The sequence below is a fragment of the Columba livia genome, chromosome 15 (genome assembly GCF_036013475.1).
Source record: "Columba livia isolate bColLiv1 breed racing homer chromosome 15, bColLiv1.pat.W.v2, whole genome shotgun sequence".
NCBI lineage: Eukaryota > Metazoa > Chordata > Aves > Columbiformes > Columbidae > Columba > Columba livia.
The window spans coordinates 15716212-15735337 of record NC_088616.1 but is presented as its reverse complement, the minus strand read 5'-3'; the positions used below and the strand labels follow the sequence as shown (position 1 = coordinate 15735337).

At 48.2% G+C, this 19126-nt stretch overlaps 1 protein-coding gene across 2 annotated transcripts in view; it reads right to left on the bottom strand.

Moving 5' to 3' along the window:
• Positions 1 to 18714, bottom strand: part of INTS1 (integrator complex subunit 1) — a 28988-nt gene extending 10274 nt beyond the window's left edge. The window contains exons 1-31 of one of the 2 annotated variants that reach the window (XM_065031509.1): positions 18583 to 18714; positions 17645 to 17935; positions 16869 to 17065; positions 16491 to 16628; positions 15645 to 15804; positions 15180 to 15285; positions 14721 to 14907; positions 14436 to 14581; positions 13988 to 14129; positions 13459 to 13635; positions 13097 to 13205; positions 12441 to 12561; positions 11717 to 11794; positions 11040 to 11197; positions 9757 to 9853; positions 9249 to 9340; positions 8892 to 8952; positions 8315 to 8512; positions 7928 to 8057; positions 7567 to 7746; positions 7326 to 7475; positions 6580 to 6759; positions 6294 to 6398; positions 5305 to 5472; positions 4836 to 4947; positions 4226 to 4387; positions 2986 to 3132; positions 2467 to 2565; positions 1969 to 2093; positions 1039 to 1293; positions 206 to 365 (exon numbers count right to left, since the gene is read on the bottom strand). In XM_065031509.1, coding sequence (XP_064887581.1) covers positions 206 to 365; positions 1039 to 1293; positions 1969 to 2093; positions 2467 to 2565; positions 2986 to 3132; positions 4226 to 4387; positions 4836 to 4947; positions 5305 to 5472; positions 6294 to 6398; positions 6580 to 6759; positions 7326 to 7475; positions 7567 to 7746; positions 7928 to 8057; positions 8315 to 8512; positions 8892 to 8952; positions 9249 to 9340; positions 9757 to 9853; positions 11040 to 11197; positions 11717 to 11794; positions 12441 to 12561; positions 13097 to 13205; positions 13459 to 13635; positions 13988 to 14129; positions 14436 to 14581; positions 14721 to 14907; positions 15180 to 15285; positions 15645 to 15804; positions 16491 to 16628; positions 16869 to 17065; positions 17645 to 17935; positions 18583 to 18640 — 4489 coding nt within the window. In that variant the 5' untranslated portion in view covers positions 18641 to 18714. The remainder of the gene's footprint in view (positions 1 to 205; positions 366 to 1038; positions 1294 to 1968; positions 2094 to 2466; positions 2566 to 2985; positions 3133 to 4225; positions 4388 to 4835; positions 4948 to 5304; positions 5473 to 6293; positions 6399 to 6579; positions 6760 to 7325; positions 7476 to 7566; positions 7747 to 7927; positions 8058 to 8314; positions 8513 to 8891; positions 8953 to 9248; positions 9341 to 9756; positions 9854 to 11039; positions 11198 to 11716; positions 11795 to 12440; positions 12562 to 13096; positions 13206 to 13458; positions 13636 to 13987; positions 14130 to 14435; positions 14582 to 14720; positions 14908 to 15179; positions 15286 to 15644; positions 15805 to 16490; positions 16629 to 16868; positions 17066 to 17644; positions 17936 to 18582) is intronic. The other variant, XM_065031511.1, reaches the window with a different exon arrangement.
• Positions 18715 to 19126: the final 412 nt, after the last annotated feature.

The window sequence follows — 19126 nt, the reverse complement described above, 5'->3', positions numbered from 1 at the left end:
TGACGAGATGCTACCAGGTGTTTACAGCAAATTCCCAGACCTGAATCACTTCTCTGCATCCTCATGGGGTTTACACAGCACGGTACAAAACCTCTTTGCCACTCTGTAAAACCAGCCCACTGCACTTTCTGCTCTGTTTTGTTCCTGTTCCTTTCTTGTCCCACTTAGTCCGGTCTGGGTCCCGTAAGCTGCGCAATGCCAATACCATCACTGATCCTGTGCCTCGAGGAGTACTGCACAGCTAAGGCCTTCAGCTGAGCACGCAGAGGCCCATCTTCCACCGCAGGGTTCTCCAGCCACTGCAGCATCTGCATGAGGACTTTGAAGAAGAGCGAGGAGAAGGCGGTGTCTTGTGGCATGCAGCGCTGGGGAGAACAGCAAAAGAGGGTTGCTTGTACACAGTTCAAGAATACAACAAAGATAGCAGGAAAGATGCAGACAGTGGCACATACTGCCAAGAATACCTGGAGCACACCCACTCTCTTGGACCATAGCTCACTGAAGCAGCAGCAGCAGCTTCTAGTGTACAAATGCAAGGCAGAAGGCTCAGTCACACAAACAATACCACTCCCAGCGTAACTAAGGGTAACTCTGTGCCTTCTTTCATCATGATTAAAAGAATGAGATACTTCATTGGATAAATCTCAGCCTGCTCTGAAGACTTCGTTAAAGAATTAAGGACTTCAGCTCTGCAAATGCCTTGGATTGCAAGACGTGTCCATGCTACAGAACAGAACAGATTAGAGATCCCAATCCCAACAAAGAGCCACAGTCACAAATCCACAGTGCTGCACAGTTACCAGACTAGGTAAGGTCCACCTAAGCCTGTATGTAGGCTCAGATTCTCCACAGTGCCAGGTTTGTGTGGCCAGCCTACAACCCGACGTTTGTGTCCCTCTGTGTCATGCTGCCCAGGATTCATTTCCAGGATTACACAGGTAGAGGGTCTGCACACAGCAGACCACATGCGCTACAGACTGTGTCCTCCTCACCCCTCTTTGTTAAATGCTACAAAGATTCTCGTTTTACACCCCTCACCTGATACTGGTACAACTGGCGCATCAGCGGGCAGGAGATGAAGTGGTTACGATGCATCGCCATCACCAGCGTACCGCTGTGTGGAGAGTTCATCAGCGCAGCTACTGCCTGGAGAAGCCGCGCTGTGATCCCCGTCACCTGCGTGTTCCCTTGGCGGACGCGAGCCAGCTCCTGCGCCAAGGCCTGCTGCAACGCCAGGGCGAGCGGGCGCAGGTTTGAACTCTGCCATCGCGGGTCTGGATTTAATGGGAAGAGCTGGTAGGATACAGGAGGGAATAAGTTTATGAGAGCAAAGATATCCTGAGGCAGATAACTGATTAACTTGTACTAATACATTACAGTGATTATGGGCTAACTGGAACCTTCTGTTGCAGCTTTCTCAATATTTTAGTGCCTGGTACAGGAGTCTATGTAACCCCAACATGCCTATCAACACTGACACTGCGAGGGAATCACTGTAATACCCAAATATACGCAACCAACTTAGCCAATTAATTCCCTGTAGGCTCCTTCTGGAGTCAGTGGAGAGAGGGAAGCTCTGCAAGCAGACAAGTCAGAGTACAAATGCTGTTTGCACAGAGATTTGCTGCCAAGGCCCTGCGAGCATTTCACAAATCCTCCCATCCACTGCTGAGAGGAAAGGCACTATACACAGAACAAACAAGGTGCAGAGACAGTAACACCCTAGGAGGCACTGACAGCATTAGGCACGATCAAAAGCCACATCATGTTCAAACTACAAGAAAAAAAACCTTCCAGTATCAATTCAACCAGGCTGTGATGGCAAAGCCTCGCTGCATGCAGGGCTTTCATCCTTACTGCCTACAAACCCTGCAGAAGGAAGGGGTCAGAAGATGCAAGTGTAAGGAAAACAAATTTTATAAAGCTGCTGCAAGAAAGTAGCTGATCAGCTAGAGGTTATACCAGTACCTGCAGAAAGATGCCTGCTAAATCATCTTCTGGGCCCAGAACCCGGACCTGGCTTAAGGCATGGATCCGGTTCTGGCCTTGAGTGTTCTCAGGACTAGATTTTGACCTTGCAGTCTCAGCACTGTCTGCAAGAGGAATAAAAGAAAAGAAAAATGCTGTTACAGTAGCTCACATCTGGAGCCCCAATGCTGGATCACATTCAACTTTATGGTCTCTAACTACCAAGGAATTCAATAGGCTTTCCCTCAAGGCCAAGCAAGACCTATGTTTCCATATCACTCAGAACAACTCATCGTAGTAAATTCCACGAATATTGGAATTTCTCCCTTTGCCAGGAGCAAAAAACCCTAGCAAGGACTGGTGTCTAACTGTAGCTTGCTGATAGATTGCAGCACAACCCATTTTAAATGCAACTTTTCATGTCCCTCTCAACCACAACAGAGGAAGGGAGGCTGGAAGACTTTGCTATTCAGAAGCTCAGGCTATCCCAGGCAGTACCTCGGCGGGCTGGTAAGGATGCAGTGAGCAAGGAGTGGAAAGTCTGGCCTCCCGTCGCTCCTCTCTCATGTTGAACTTCCACAAGGTGAGCCATGTAGTCTGAAAAAGGACAAGATATGAACGTATCATCATCTCACCCCCTTTGGCAAAGCAGAACAGAACTGGTTGCTGTTTGTACAGCTCCTGCAGTGAAGGGAATCGGCTGTTCTCACGGACTTTGTGAACATGATGCTTTTAAGCCCTGTTGGGTTTTTTTTTTTACAAGTTAGACTCCCAACTACTTTTTAGACTCTCTGCAGTACAACCTAGAAAATCCTTCTCTATTTCTGGAAACACAGCCACAGGCCATCCAGAAAAGCTCTAGGGAGGTGCCTATGGTGACAACAGGCTGCCAAAGCAAACTGTGCACAGAGTGCGCTGAACTAGTTTGGGGTTCTCCAAGGAAGTCACAGGAGACACTCGTGAAAACTGTTCAAGGAAAATGAAAATGTCTAGTCAGCCTCATAGGAAAGCTCTTACTCTTGTCCATGATGTTCTGCTCCAGCGTCTGCGGGTCATGAGACACAGCCTGATCCAGGTACTGCAGAAGTTTGCTCATGCTGGAAACTGGGATTCCAAAGGACTGAACAAAGAGAAGCAGCTGCTGCGGCTCCAGGTCCTGCAGGGCTGAAATACACACACACGGAGTCTTCAGCCCTCTGAATTGCTCACAGAGGGTCATCTTTATTACCTGATCTTTGTGCTGTTGGCTGGACCAACAGTAACACTTTAATGACAGGGCTGCAGAGAGCCTGAAGCCAGAAGTCTGACAGCTGCCAACTATGTTTTCTTTGCTCTGCAAATCATTGCCTTCTTATTGCATCTTCCAGTTAATTCACTCACTGGTTAATTTGATCTTCTGTTTAATTTGATCAAAACCTCAGGAACCCAATCATTCGTATTAAAAAATAACTTCCACCCTATCTGTTGCTGGCTGCAGGCAGGAATTATTGAATAATTCAATCACTGGCTATAGAGAGCTGTCATTTAATTACTAAGAAAGGGACAAAAGCTGAATACCAAGAAGAAAAAGAGCACTGACGAGCTGTGCAAGGACAAAAGTAACTACCGGTGTAGCTTACATCTTTCAGATGCTGCTCCCCATGTTGCAAGCACACCATGCACGATGGAAACAATGCTGTGCCCGTTGTCTGGTGACCGTATGGCTTAGTTCAGTCTGAATTGTAACAAAGATGAGACTCCAATTCAGAGTCCTCCATTTCCTTCAAATTCCACAGAAGCCATAATATCTATACAGATTCACTACCCTACTTTAAAAGTAATAGTGCCTGCATATAAAAGCCAGCAAGATTCAGCCCTTGGATCAGAGTGGGAGCAAACTCCTTCCATTAACCTGTGGGATCTGACAGTTAGTGAGGTTGTAGCTGTTCTCAAACACTTGTTACACCAACTACACATCATGGCTGAGTAGGGAATCACCCTGGGACATCCCATAACATTCCCCGCCCAGAACCAGCTCATATTCTGTACATCTGTTTGACAGCCCTAATCTATCGTTTTGTTCAGATTGCAACTGTCACAATATCCAGAGCCACACTGCTTTCTAAATTCGAGCTCCCTGCTCAGCTGCAGGGTCTGCAGTGGCTGGTGTCTCCATCCAAAGGAATCCAAGCAGGATTGGGCACACAGAGGACTTGAGAAGTCTCTGCCTTTGCTTTCAGGAGGGTCTGAAACACCAACCAGCACCCCCCAGGCTCACCTGCATCCACAAGACGCGGGACCTCAGAGCGGATCATCCGCAGCTTTAGCCAGTCGGGGAGCAGCAGAGCCTCCTCTGAGGTGTCAACCAGAAAAGCAGTAGGAAGGGGCTTCTTCTCCGGAAACCATATATCCAGCAAGGTGTAAAAATCGCCATCCCCTGCTTGAGAGTGAATACAAAATTATTTTCTATGTTCATAAGCACATAGAACACCTTAACCTTTTCTATACAAATCAATATATCAAAACACTTTGTTGTTCAAAGGTTTGAGACAACTTGGGAATAAACATTGTAAAGTGGAAATAAATGTGAACTACATATTGAGTGCCCTGTTCTCACACTACAAAAACTCTCGAGTACTCGTTGTTTAGCAGGGAGACACACACCATCATTCTAATATTTCCTGCTGTCTGCCGAAGGAAAAAATAAACCTGCAAATCCTTCACTCTGTGCAGCAATATTCCAGCAGATCTTACAGCTACAAACAAATATTGCAAGGGACAAGCCTGTGAGTAGAGGATTAACACCAGGCTGACCTGTGAGGAGAAGGCAGATACAGGGAAGGTTCTCAGTATTGTCCATGACCCCTTGAGTAAATCTCAGCACTAACCTTGAGGTGGCCCTAGTGTCAGGAGAATAACCATGGCATGAACCACGAGGATGTGCATAGTGGCTGTTTCCCCACTAGTCCAGCGAAGAAACACCTGATCCTGAGACTCCGACTGGAAAAAGGCAGAAAACAAAACAAAACCAGTATGAACAATGTTGGGGAGAGAAAAGAGAATGAGATCTGTGAGATGCAGATGAAAGGAGAACATGAGAACAAATCTGACAGACCGAAGTTCAGCCTAGCCCAGTGTCTCCAACAGTGGCCATAAAAGATACTCAAGAAAAAGTTAAGTAAGTTTTTTATGTACATACACTTGGCTCTGATACTATGCCAACTCCCAGTTATTTTTGGATCAGGGAATTCTTGAAACAGACATGGCTTCTACATACTCAGCAACCCACAATGGGCTTCTCTTTTGTTACCTTGCCCACTTCATTCCAGCTGTTTTAGCAAGGCGGGGGGCACTCACCCAGCTGTACACCTCCTCGCCCTCCTTGCTCTGGCGCATGCGTTTGATGTAGCGAGAAAAGATGGAGAGAAGAGCAACAAGCACTGCATCTGATTCAGCAGAGTAGGAGAGCTTGGAGAAGAGGTGAGACATGATGGTAGAGCGTTCCACTATGAGTCGGGCCACATCCTGCAAGGGGAAAAGTTCCATGAGGTCTTTACTGAATGACATAGCCAGGTCCTCCTGCTTCATTGTATTACATTCTCAAGTCTCCATCATCAGCCCAGTTAACACCACTCTGGAGATCAATGTGTAGAGTCAGGAGTAAAGCCATCACAACAGGGAAAACACCAGTGTTTTCAGGCATCTTGCGACACCTTAGTGTCCCTAGTTGTAGCACACTTGCATTCTGATGCCTCCCATTACAAAGTGAACATGTACCTAGTGAAAATCTGTGTTTCTCTGAAGAAACAAATACACTGACTTACCATTTAACTTTCTCCACATATCTAAACAGATCTGTGGAGGTAGAAAGAGCATAACAATGAAAAAAAGGCAACCAGAGATAGAACTATGAAAAAATCATTGTTAAAAAAAAATCTTAACAAAACTGGATTTCTAATTTGTTATAGGAGAGTGCATATCCCATCACTAAGGTTCCTGACTTCCCATTCTCTCCCCATATACATGTGACTGCAGTTTTAGCATCTTCTTACTTATGAGACATTACCAGGTGGTGGGATTTTTTTCAAACCAGTATTCAGTCTCACACTCCCCATAGCACCTGAGATGGGCTGCTGGACTGGAGGTTATTGCTCTGATACCATTTCATGACATGAAAGCAAAGACACGAGTTACTTTTCAATACATCCGCAGAAACACAAACACACAGCTATCGGATTCACATGCTCCTCAAAAACTCATCCTGCTGGTACAGCAGTAATGTGTCTACCACTGTCCTGAGCCACACCAGCTGTCCCCTGTGCAGCCCAAGCAACCCGGCCTCTCACCAGAGCGAGGTCATTGTGCTGCCCCTGCTCCTCCACGGGTGCGTGCTGGGAGAGGTACACTAGGTAGGCACTGATGGTCTGGGGATCTGTCTCCATGTGGATGGCCTAGAACAAGAATTCCTCTCATTAGAAACCGGGATTTAATGAAAACAAGCACCACCATAAGAAAACTTATTTTCCAAGCATGTGCATGTCAATAGTGCACCCACACAGTTTGCTCAGATTTGTTTTAGCACGAGCACGACAAAACATAAGCTTGTCCCTGCTTCCAGCTAGTAACACTCACCTGTTGCAAGGCAAGAGCTGTTGTTGCTCGAACGCTGTCAAACAGCGGCAGCCTCGGGAGGTCTCTCAGAAGCCACTGGTACCCCTGCAGCAGTTCAGAATCACCAGAGTCTTCCTCCATGGGGTGATCTTTCTCCTCTCCGTCACGCAGCCCACCTTCTGCCAGCACCAAGGACAGGCCCTGCAGAAGTCACGGGGACACAGCTGTTGCATCTGAAGCCACAGCCGGACCACTAGTTTCATACTAGTAAATAGAAACAAGCTTCAAACATCACGGAATGATCCAAACACGGCACACAACAGGTTTCATATCTCATACAATGCGTTTGCTTGACAGCTACCATGCGGGAAGTTTCAGTCTTGTGGAAGCATAAGCTTTTGGAGCTCTCTGCCATTTTGCTTGCCTTGACTATGCTCTAGAGTACCAGACGCTCACTCATTTACATTCCCCACAGACAACAGCTGCTGCCAATTACTCCATGTAGCACAGGATCTGCTTGAGTCTACACCTGAACTTCACAGGAAACAGCAAAACCCAGCTCTATCTTAAGAAAAGTGCTACTTGGCTGGTGAACAAAGAAGGCTTTGAGCGGCAGGGAGTAGGAGCACATTTGATGGGGTGTGGAGATTGAGACAAGTTACTGAAGAATGACATGAAACAGTTTCACTGTGCTGGCTCTGGACACGTGAAAATCTAGGACTCTGCCCTCAGCGTCTGACAAACCCTAGTCAAGACTTCTGTTTTACCTTCATGGCCAAGACCCGTGAGGCCACCTGGGAGGAACTCAGGCGTCGTAGAAAATAGTCAAGCACCTCGCAGGTTGTCTGTTCATCTGCTTTCGGACCCAACAGCAAGTCTTGCAACCGTCCAAGCAACTGCCTTTGTTTCTGTTGTCTCTGTGGAGCAAGAAGTTGGCCTTTCCAATTAAATCAAATTCGAGATGCACAGAAAGCAGGTAACAGAACCGATCCTCATGAGGCTACTCACCTGGCGTTTCTTGGCACGCTGCTCCTTACTCTCGCCCTCCTCCTCTTCTTCACCTGAGGTCGACTCATCAGCAGCATCGTGAAGCAGGAACTCACAGAGGCATTGCACAGGTAGGACATCCAAGGAGCCTTCGCTGGACTGAACAAGATCTGCCAGCCATGGCATTGACTGCGATGAGGCCTAGGAAGCAGGAGAATGACAACATAAGATCAGAACACAGATGCAGCACCCTCATCATTTAACTCCTGAGCAGTAAACCACCTTCCCCTGCATCTTGATCTTTCTTTTGCCCCTCGCTCTGCTCAAGATCCAGAGACAAGGGATCAGATCCCAACGTAGTCAAGCCATTGAAGAAGCCCACCTGTCTTTGAATGATGTTGAGAAGAAAGTCAGGATGACGACTGCGACACAGGAGGTGGCCTAAGCGAAGCGACTGGTTCAGGCTTTTCACCTGCTCCAGGACATGCGGGGGAGGTCTGCGTGGGGGGCCCCTGCCAGAGAAACAAGAAGTTATCCACAGGCAGAAAAACCTTCACTCGTGTCTTGATGAGAATCAGGCAGTTCAGTAGTGCATGAGGGCCACATGCAGGTGGCAACAGAAAGATACGAGCAAAATGTGATGCATATCTCATGGAGTGCCAAATCTCAGGGCTCTTCTTGCCCCCATCAACCACCCCACAAGCAGCAGGGTTTCCTGATGGCTTATCTGGGATTTCATTATAGCACCAGACTGCGGGAGGCTACTTACTGAGGGTCCAGGCTGGTCAGCTGGGACAGCAAGAGGCTGCTGCTTTCTGTAATTGTTTGTTTCGTGGATGCAGCAGCCAGATGACCCTCAAATGCAAGAATCTCCTGTTTTTCTCTCTGGGAGATTTGAAGTTCACGATTAATCATCTCTGTGCGTGTCTCCTCATCCGTCAAGGTACATTGAGGATAGGAATAATTACTGAGAAAATAAGTTAAAAAAGAAAATTGTTACCTTCGTCTATTCAAAACTCATGAACCGCAGTCAGAAAGTCCCTAGGACCTTGACAACCGCAGGCAACATAGGAAAAGCAAGGCAGCTTCCCAGTGGGGCCAGGGAGACCAAGACCTTTTCAGTAAGGCCACGGTCACCCTTCCCTTTTTCTCAGTTTTATTCCCTTGCTCATAATTTTTCTGTTGCGTGGGACAGGTGCCTTCCCCCAAACTGCAGTGCTGCTGCCAGTCAGCTTATTTTACACCAGTTCCACTGGAAAGGAAGGAGCCAGCTGGCACAAAATTCATTCAGAAATACATGTTTTTGTTGGTCTGTTTGATTTATGGAGGGACTTAAATATACAAACTTGGTCATGACCATTTCCATGAGCATCTTCAGAGATGGGTACTCCTCCCAAGCAGCCAGACCTGCAGCAGAGAAGGGCAATCAGGGATAGAGGGAAAAAAAGTGAGGGTCTTTATACCTATTCTAACAAACTCCAAGGTGGGGAGACACACCACAAATTCACTTCGGAACAACTTACCACATTCAGACAACATAATTCCAGCCACACACTGGCCCAAACCCCAAGCTGTATTTTTGCACACACAGGAAATATGCAATTAGTTAACTGTGGTTATCTCACTACCCCAGCACATGCCTTGAACGCAGGCAACCAGACGTCAGCAAACAGCACCTTGGCATGAGAAATGTCCACACTCACCTATGTTTTCAGGATTGAATGCAGCCACTACAAGCAGGAGAGGCCAGGCTTTCCAGTAGAGGGTAGAAATAGCTAGATTTGGAGGCTGGTACCTGCAAAAGCCAGCAACAGATACAAGTGGTTCAATTTGGTTACTTAAGCCCATCTGGGACTGCTTTTCTCCTTAATCATGCACTGTTTAGACTCAGCCACACCACTTCTGTGGCTTTAAAAACAAAAAACAGAATAAAAAGTAAAAAGGCTCTCTGAGGAAGGACAGCAGTATTCAGCTAAAAATTTCCAGAGCAGAGAGGTCAGAGTGCTTGCAGGGGAAAGTCCATTCCATGACTCAGTTCTAACTTGCCCTAGAGAAACTCCTACCCAAACATGACATTTGAAAAGGCTTCCTCATGATTTGGTCATTAGAAACTGTAAAAGGGAAAAGCATCTTAAAATCTGTGAGCTAGTACTGTTAGTCACAAGATGAAAATGAGCCAGATCACAAGACTGTCCATGTGATAAGCCTTACCCTGGGGGCAGCTGGATATTCTCTGGATGGTGGTAAGTGCACAGATTTAAGACTGCATCGATCAGCTGGATTCTCTCTACCCTCAGGACCTCGACATCTGGAGGAGAAGAAAAGACTAAGCAAGTTATTGACCCGTCTACCTGCCTGAAAGTACTTCAAGAAAAGCATCACAGTATAACAAATTTTACTTCAAGCAACTATGTTATTGTGGGCTGCTTCTCATATTACAGGAACAAAAAAAGAAAAGAAAACACCACCACTTAAAAAGCAGCAACACTTTAAAAAGCTGTAAGTCAATATATAAGGATATCAAGCTTTTCAGCTGCAATTTGGTTTAAGTTCTTAAGGGCAGGTTTTTTTTTCCCAAATGCATCCAACATGATACCTGTGTCTTTTTCAGAACCCAGATTCGCTGCTGACCTGAAGGAGTGAGTGTATCTGCTCAGAACTTCTGGGGCTCAGAGGAACTAAAAATGCACTTTAACTTTGCTGCAAGTTTTCAGACTGGCTGTAACTTAACTTCACCTCTTTCAGTATTTGAAATGGTGCAGCATATAAAACGCTACACTGAGAGCCTAGACACATTTCCACACCATAATCAACAGCAAAGCCTGATGAGGCCTGGACTAGACTTTGCTATTAACCAGTCAGCACTAAGAGCATGTAAGATCCTTTAGAATCAAACTCTGACAACCCACTCAACTCTGACACAAACACCTATAGCTCAACTGAACAGACAAACTCTCCGCAGATTCAGGATATTGGACAAATGCTGAATGAATTCATAGAAGGGGAAGAGCTAAGGCTGCTTTTGTAACTGCTATTCTGTAACAGTGTTTGAATAACAGCATTGGGAGGAGCACACAATACATGGGTTAATTACTTTAACTTCCAACTCTTTCATTTTTGCATGGCCTAAAAACTTCTATTTATTTTAGAGCATGTATAAAGGACTAAATTGAATTTAGAAATGTTAACTCAAAACTTCGCGTGGTTATTCACGGTTCCTCTACCTCAACACAATGAATCATTTCCCAAACACTCCATGACAGAAAATTAGTAACAGGGAGAAACGGCAGGAGAAAATGAGAAGCTTCTCCAGTGAGAAAGCAACAGCAATATGCCTGGATTTGAGCCAAATGCTAAGCCATCACAACTAAAACATGCTTTAAGTGATGTAAAGGCTCTTTGGTACGTGGTAGGAGCCACCACAGCCTTGGGTGGCAGTAAGGACGTGCAGACAGAGGTAACCACTTGCTGGCTGGAGCTTTGTGCAGTCTTACCATCCGCCTGCACAGCCGCAGCCCGCTTCACCAAGTGGTCAGCGAGCTCCATGGCATCCGCAGGGCCGAGAGGAAGGTCCCGCGACAGACCGATCACGAGGATCCGCATCAGGGTGTCTTCAAGGATGGGCACTTCGGAGCAGAGGCGAAGGAAGAAGCTGCATGAGACATGACACATCAATCACGCTTCTCTTGACAGCAGCATGAGGGTTCCTGAAACCCTCCACAGACCCTAGACCTCATCTGAGCAGAAGATAAAACACAGTTTAGTTTACAACCCCTTCCCCAGTCTCCAGCTCCAAATGCAACTACCCGAAACAAATCGTTTTGCAGAATATTGCTTGCACCGCCTTGTACCTCTGCACTTGGGCCTGCTTGAGTCTGAGCTCCCCAACGTTACTGCAGTAAACCACACAGTGCAGGGCTGCCCTTCATACAATTAAAGCATCAAGATACAGAACAGCTTGGCACAGGGAATTGAAATGAAGGAGGAAGAGGAACAGATGGAGAATGGAGCAACGTCCCTCAATTTTAAGACAGATGAAGAAAATCTAAGCACAGTTCCAAGCCTTTCCAAGACAGAGCTATATAAGGAACACCAGAAAACACCCATTCCTTTGCCTCCAGCTACAGCAGCTCCACGCCTGCACCCAGCTTTGGGTAGAACACACACTCACTTGCGGTCACTCTCAGGCGGCCAGTTGTCCCATTTGTAGTAGGTTTCTGGCTGTTCTGTGAAGAGCACCTTGTGGAGGCTGTGGAAATGAAGAGTAAACACCACACCCGTGTGAGATTCACAAACATACTCAACACTCCAGTCTCCCCAAACTCCTGCTAATGCTTCCCAGCCTACACATGAAGGAGCCTCCTCAGATACGCTCATCTAACTAAAGTAACAACATGAATCATAACAGAGAGGACTACATGGAATGGGCATTGGGCTTTTATACTCTCTGTAACATATCTTACTATTAATTCTGGCTTGATCTGTCTCAGTAACACCTTGAGCCCGACCCCAGGGCACAACCAGAAGCAGGCAGAGAAGACAGCACCATGTATGGATCCCTCAACCACACAGCCTGAAAAGGCACGTTAGACGAAAGAACAACAAGGGGTCCACAGGGATCATGCTCAGTCAAGGAACCGGAAATTCCCAAATAACACAAGTCAGAAATATCTTCCATTATCATATATTTCTGGTAAGAGGATGCATCTGCACAAATTCCTGAAAGGGAGATAGTCCCAGCCTGAATTCTGCTAAAACACTATCTCTGCTCTCTGTCTGATAAGGGGAGAGAAGTCTAACCAAACTGCAATATTCATGTTTTTTTCAGAACTTATCATACACTGTTGAAAAAGCAACTGGCTATGCAGAGCAGATCACCAGGCTGACTCTCTTACCAGTGCACATAGTCCTTTGGAGCCAGCTTGCTGATAGATGGAACAACTGTGTGAAGCCACCAGACAGCATCTCGCTGGATAGCAGCAATTTGGTTCTGGAAAGAGCGCAGCACTTCCAGGTCTGCAAAACAGTAAGGTTACAAACCACGTGTGTATCAGAGCCCACCAGGAGCCAAGTAGGAGAGGGTGGCTGTTCCAAGAGATGATAGTAACAAGGGCCCCAAAGCATCAACAGAAAACTGGGGAGATGCACATCAGACAGGCAGCATGGATGAATTAGCGTTCTGAGAAGATGACATCTGGGTAGCCACGCCAGTGCCACGCCAAAGGCCTGTCTTTGCAGCATTAGGTACTTGGCAATCCTTACAGCCGCCCTTCCAGGCATGACCCAGCTTCTCAGTCCTCTCCACACACGGTTTCCCATTCCCCAGCCTCTCACCCACTGCTTCCACAGATACGAAAAACTCCTGGACATTCACCCAGCCATACAAACAACACATCTGCCAACCTCAGGATAACAGCAAGCACTTCTGTGCCTCTGTTCAGAATGGAGGCTTACACCCCCTCCTAACTCTTGCCACAATGTTACCCAGCACTGCCAGAGGGTATCTACCAAGCTTCCCATCTTCAGAGGGACCCTAGGTTGTTCTGCTTACTCTTTTTCTCTCCTTTGTCCCAAGCAATTCCAGCTTCCTTCACCTGGGCTGTGATGCCAAGCATCATGGAGACAGCTAGCAGATCAGTTATATGGATGACGAACCGCTCCTTAAAAAAACAAAACAAAACCAAGTGAGTTGAACCAGCAACACCCAGAGCTGCCTTCTGGAAGAGTGTTTCATCAAAAATGACAATCACAAATGTTTGGAAATAGAATGTGGGAGCACTGCTATGAAACGTGAGACACAAATACTAACTCAGATAACAAAGACAATAGGAAAAAACGGCCAGAAAAAACAATACAGAAGAGCCCAGTACCCCCCGGTACGCTCAGCAGCACAAGGGTCAAGGAAAGTGGTACCTTGAATTCCATCTCTGCATACTGGGCCTCCTTCCGTTCCTGCATGAGACCCAGGCAGAAGGCCTGGAAGTTGATTTCGTGTTTCGTCTGTTTGATGATCTCTCGCAGCAGAGCCCGTGAAGCCCGCAGGTAATCATCCTTAGTAGTCAAAAGATCCTGGAACACCATTGCTAGGTACTGAGGCCACAGAGAGAGAGAAAAATTTCAGTGCATTGTAATGTATCTGTATCTACAAAATGAAAAGACAAAAGGAAACAATGCTGGCGGTACATCTGTCCTTCAGAGCCCCAGGGAGCTGCAATAACACTTCTCTCATGAAACTCCATTACCACAAGGTGGGTCAACCAGAATGCAGGAGTTAGGAAACACCCATGTACGTTCATTCCTAACAAGCACAATAATATTTCAAAACAGTATGAGGCAGAGCACAGAGCTGTCTCTGGAAAGATTTAATTTTAGCCTCATATCAACTAAATCTCTTGGGTGGGGTTCTGGGATCACTGGCAGTCACGCAAGACACTTCACCTACCTTCGGAGCTTGCTCTGAGCTATGCTGGAGCACAGTGTACAGGATCTGCATGTTGTTGGGATTTCTTGCATTTGATAGTTCATTGAAAATCACAAATTTAATTGTGGTGCCCAGGTTATCCCTGTGCGCATTCAGCAGCTCCCTGCAAGAGAAGACCAGAGGTATCAGAGTTGAAGTTTCATTGCGGATAGATCCACTGTTTTGATTTCTCTTCGAAGTATTTAACACACAAAAATTAAGAGGATAGAGCCACACAGATGTCTGGCAATATCAAAAGATTATTGAAAGACTTCCAGGCCAACTACATTTATTTAAATATTACAGAGAACACTCAATGGTCCAAGCTGGTATTTAAAACCACTGTGCAGAGACACTGAGACTGTCAAGGCCCTGGCCACAACTTCCAGAGTGCTTTCTCTTCCCATCACAGACACGGTCACTCGCTCACCTGACACACAGCATGTAGTGGTTCAGAAGGACTTTTGGCTTGAGACGAATTTTGATCAGGTTGGAGATAACTTCCATGTCCTCTGCTGTGTGGGTGTTGCAGTTCATACAGACTGACATCAGCAAGTCCTGAGCTGGCTTGGTCAACTGCAGGGGAAGAACAGAAAGCCTTACAGCCACCTGCCATCACAGATCAGAAATGTAACTGGCACGGAGTATGCCACCCTCCTGGCTGGATTCCAGACCTGGTCCAGAACAGTTGTACTTCTACAGCTTCTGTTCTTACCTTTGGATTCTGCAGCCACATCTCCAGTCTCTGCACAGCCATCTGCCGCACCTCCTTATAGCCACAGGTTGCTGTCAGCAGTCGAAGAAGGTTCCTGGAGACATTGTCCATTGGCTGGCGCCGGTTGAGTTGGTCCCGCAGCATGTCTAGAACATATTCCTCCACACTCTCTGCAAGGTCATCATACCTGGGCCACACAAACGGCATTTTATTCATTTCCATGCAAGCCAGCTTGGTCACACATCACTGTGTCCAGAGATCAGCACCCTTTCTTGTTTGTGGTACACATTACAAACAAACGAACAAAGTCTACTCTTTTCTCCCAGAACCAGTTGTATCTGATGTTTAACATCCTCCAGCAAATGCCACAGGATAGCGAGTGCAGAGAGGAAGCTCCCTGCTGCAGCACTGCACAGACAGATCTGCCTCATGGCTATGTCAGGAGAAGACACACGGTACCTGGACATGAGCTGGCCCTCCTGCTCCGGGCTCATTTTCTCCTCTGCAATCAGCAGCTCACTCTGGCTGTCTTCCTCCTCCGTCATGGAAGGGTGTGGACTACTCCCTAAGAGAGACCAGCACACAGCACACTCCATAAGACAACTCTTCTTTCTAGAGATCACTCACTCATGCTTCTGTATGTTCGGTTTCTTTCAAGGATCTCCTTCAGCACCACTGAGCTAGTTGCTTCCTCACACTGTACCGCATGCGGGCACATTCTCCATGCCTCTTTCACTGCTTGCCCTCAAACATCCCATTGATGTTCTCTTCTTTTTTCCCAAAGAGAGGAAAAGCAATGTCTGGAACTCAAACTCTGGTCTGTGCGACTCCATCCAGTAACAAACTATTCTCACCACTCAATAAGCTCACCAGGCTCCAGCCTCTCCCCACTCCTTTGCTCCCGCTTCCCAAACATCTTCTTACCAGCACTAAGATCCCCTCCGCTACGTCCAACTTCCCCATGCAACAGCATGCTCTTAGGAGGCATCTTTGTGTTAAAAGCTGTTTGGATGTTCTCCACAAACGTCTTGCAGTGAGGGCTGTCCACCCAGATGCGCTCCCCAAGGGAGTCCTCAATGTAAACCTGCAGAACAGAACACAAACCACCCTCAAGCCTTCTTTTTTCTGGAGTATTTCTGAGCTTCCCCAGTTTTTACTTATTTTCAACATAGAGCTCCAAAGTAGGAAACTACCAGAACCGTGGCATGGATAAAAAGGGACCAGATGAGTGCGAGCAAGTCACATAAGAGCAAAAAACCCAAAACGGCATACCCCAACCTCTTTTGGGCACAGACCCTCTCAAGCAGCAAAGCTGATTTTACAACTTTTACCACCATAGAAGCTGGTCTTTTAAAACCAATGGGTTGTGTTAATCCCTATAGACAAACTAGAGAATAAGAAGTCTTTGGGATGCTTATATCAGTACAGATGGTCAAAGGCATCTCAGAAAACAGCCAAGATAAGGCACCAAAAGGCAAAGGAGACCACAGCATTTCAACATCCAGTGGAGATCTTCCTTTAAAAAAAAACCAAAACCAACCAAGGACTCTGATTTTTTCTCGTCATTACAGCATAGGCCCAGCCTCTAATTTCCGCTCCCTGCAGCTGCATTGCCCACGCTGGGCAACTGACCACTGGGTAACACCTTCCCCTGCAGCAGGAATAAACCCTCTGCTTCTGTCCTGCTCCCAGCACCCACAGCCTTCCCAGCCCTGGGCAGTTTTACTCAGTCCAGCCCCATTCTGGCAGAAGCCTCCATGATTCAACAACCTTGACAAAGATCTCTGGCCAGTTCTCATCCTCTTCGTAAGCCGCCATGAGAAGGTTGCAGGCCAAGACAGACACGAGGCTGTTCCCTTTGGCTTTGAAGTTGATGGAGGCATCTCTTCGGAGCAGGCTGCACAGCGCCTGAAGGATCATCCATAAAAACAAAATCAAATAAAATAAATAATCAAGCCATCTCACAACAAACATACAGAAAAGCTTTAGAAAAAGAAAACGGAGTGGCAGCAGCTTGCCACAGAGCTACAGTATTTATAAAGACACTCAGGTTACACTCTGGCTTGAGAGCAACCACAACTACACCAGTAAGCTGGCAGCAACGATACGTCAATAAGCCCAAGAGTCACAATGCAGCACAGCCCTCACCTCGATAACCCCTTCAGTGGCAAATATGTTAGGTTTGATTTTTGCCAGGTACATGAGGCTCAGGTATAGTGTGGTATCAGGTTTGGCTCTGTTCATTTTCAGCTGCTTCACAGCTCCACACAGCACCCCCTCGATACGGTCATCGTTGCCTTCTGCCTCCGCTGCCTCTATTTCATCCAGCAGCACCGTGGGGACAACTGCAATCATCAACACACGGACATCAGTATTCACCCTCACACAAAACAACCTGCTGCGAGGTGCTGGCAGGGCCAGTCACCAGGAAAGCAAAGCACGGACCTGCTCACCTTTAGCCCCTACAATGTTTTTTCCCTACCTAATCGATATTAAAAGTTCTGTCTCATACCTGACAATACTCCTTGATTATTTTTTGTTTGGTCCATGCTAGAATACTCCTCTGTAAATGTATCAAACACAAGAAAACAGAATAACACTTCAAAAAGCAAGCAACATGCAGATGCAGAGCCTACTAAAGAAACATATTAATAAAATACCACAATCCAGACTCAAAGATCTCCTCAGGGAGTCTTTCAGGTGCTGCTACTAAGCAGCTAACAGACAGGATGAACACAACCCAAGGCAAACCAGAGAGGAGACAAAACTGTGACTATATCTAACAGGGGAAACCCTTAAGGACAGCACACAAATGTTAGTGCTTGTGTTTAGATAAAGGCTTCCAGGCTGAAGCTCTAGGGAATGGTGAATTGAAGTTTGCATCCTCGCTTGCCTGTCACAGCGGAAGCGCAGTGAGACCTCACCTTCGATAGGGATGACAGACGGCTCCTTGATGGAGGGTGAAATGGCTCGTTTCTCTGCCACAGCCGCCTCTGCCAGGCGTCCCAGGGCACTGAGGGGAGGCGTGGAGGGGAGCTTGGGGCGCTTGGTCAGGCCAGTCAGCCCTGCTGGGCCCGCTAAGGCAGCCGCCGCATCCCGCTTGCGCTCGGAGGGCAGCCCGGGGGGCGCTGGTTTCAGCAGAGCGACGGTGGTTTTGCCCTCACCGCTCTGCCCTTTGGAGCCCAGTGCGATGAAGTCTCCCGGCGGCGGGTGTGCTGCAAGGAAACAGGCATTTCAAAAAATTACAGCATGTCCCCTGGGTCAGGGGGAACAGCTGGAAGGGACCCACAGGATCATGGAGTCCAACTCCCATCCCTGCACAGGACACCCCACAGGTCACCCCGTGTGTCTGAGGACGTTGTCCAGTCTGTTCTTGAACACTGTCAGGTTGGGCCGTGACACCTCCCTGGGGAGCCTGTTCAGTGTCCAGCACCTCTGGGGGAAGAACCTTTTCCTCATGTCCAACTGACCCTCCCTGGCACATCTTCTGCCATTCCCTGGGCTCTGTCACTGTCACAGAGAGAAGAGTTTGGCACCTGCCCCCCCTGCTCCCCTGGTGAGGAAGCTGCAGACAATGAGGTCTCCCCTCAGTCTCCTTTTCTCCAGGCTGAACAAACCAAGTGACTGTAGCCGCTCCTCATACGGCTTCCCCGTCAAACCTTCACCAGTTTCACAGTCCTCCTCTGGACACTCCAGTAGCTTTATATCCTTTTCATCCTGCGGCGCCCAGAACCGCACACAGCGCTCCCGAGGAGGCCGCACCAGGAGACGTGACAGTTACCGGCCGGCGATGACCGGAGGCCCCCACCCGCCCGGACGCGCCCCCCTCCCCGGGCAACGCGACCGCAGCTCCAGGACACACCGGAGGGCTTGGGCACGGCGCTGGGCCGCCGCACGGCGGCCGCCTTGGGCCGGTTCATGGAGCCGCCGAGCACAGACCCCACCAACCGGCCGCCGCCACACGGAAGCGGAAGTTCTTATGCACGCCCACGCCCCGCTCCCGTAGTAACATCGGCCCCGCCCCTAGTGACAGCGCCGCCTGCTGGCGGGAGGGCGCGCCGCGGGGTGTGGGCGGGGCAGTGACGCCGCCCAGCGGGCTGGAGGGGGAACTGCACTCCGGGGTGGGGATGAGAGGGACGGGGGTGCGGGGTCAGAGCGGGGGTCGGGCGGATTGGGGGAGGGTGAGGACACAGAGGGACGGAGATAGGCGGTGCGGCGGCTGGGAGGCTGAGACTGGGGATGTTGGGGGGACTGGGACCAGAGAGGGGAGTCGTGGGTTTGGGACAGGGGGGACTGGAAACAGGGGGCTTGGACTGGTGCTGGAATTGAACAGCTGAGTTTAGGGAGATCAGGGACTGAAAGTGGGTGGCCCCGCAGCAACCAGCTGCCCCCCATCCCTTGCCCCC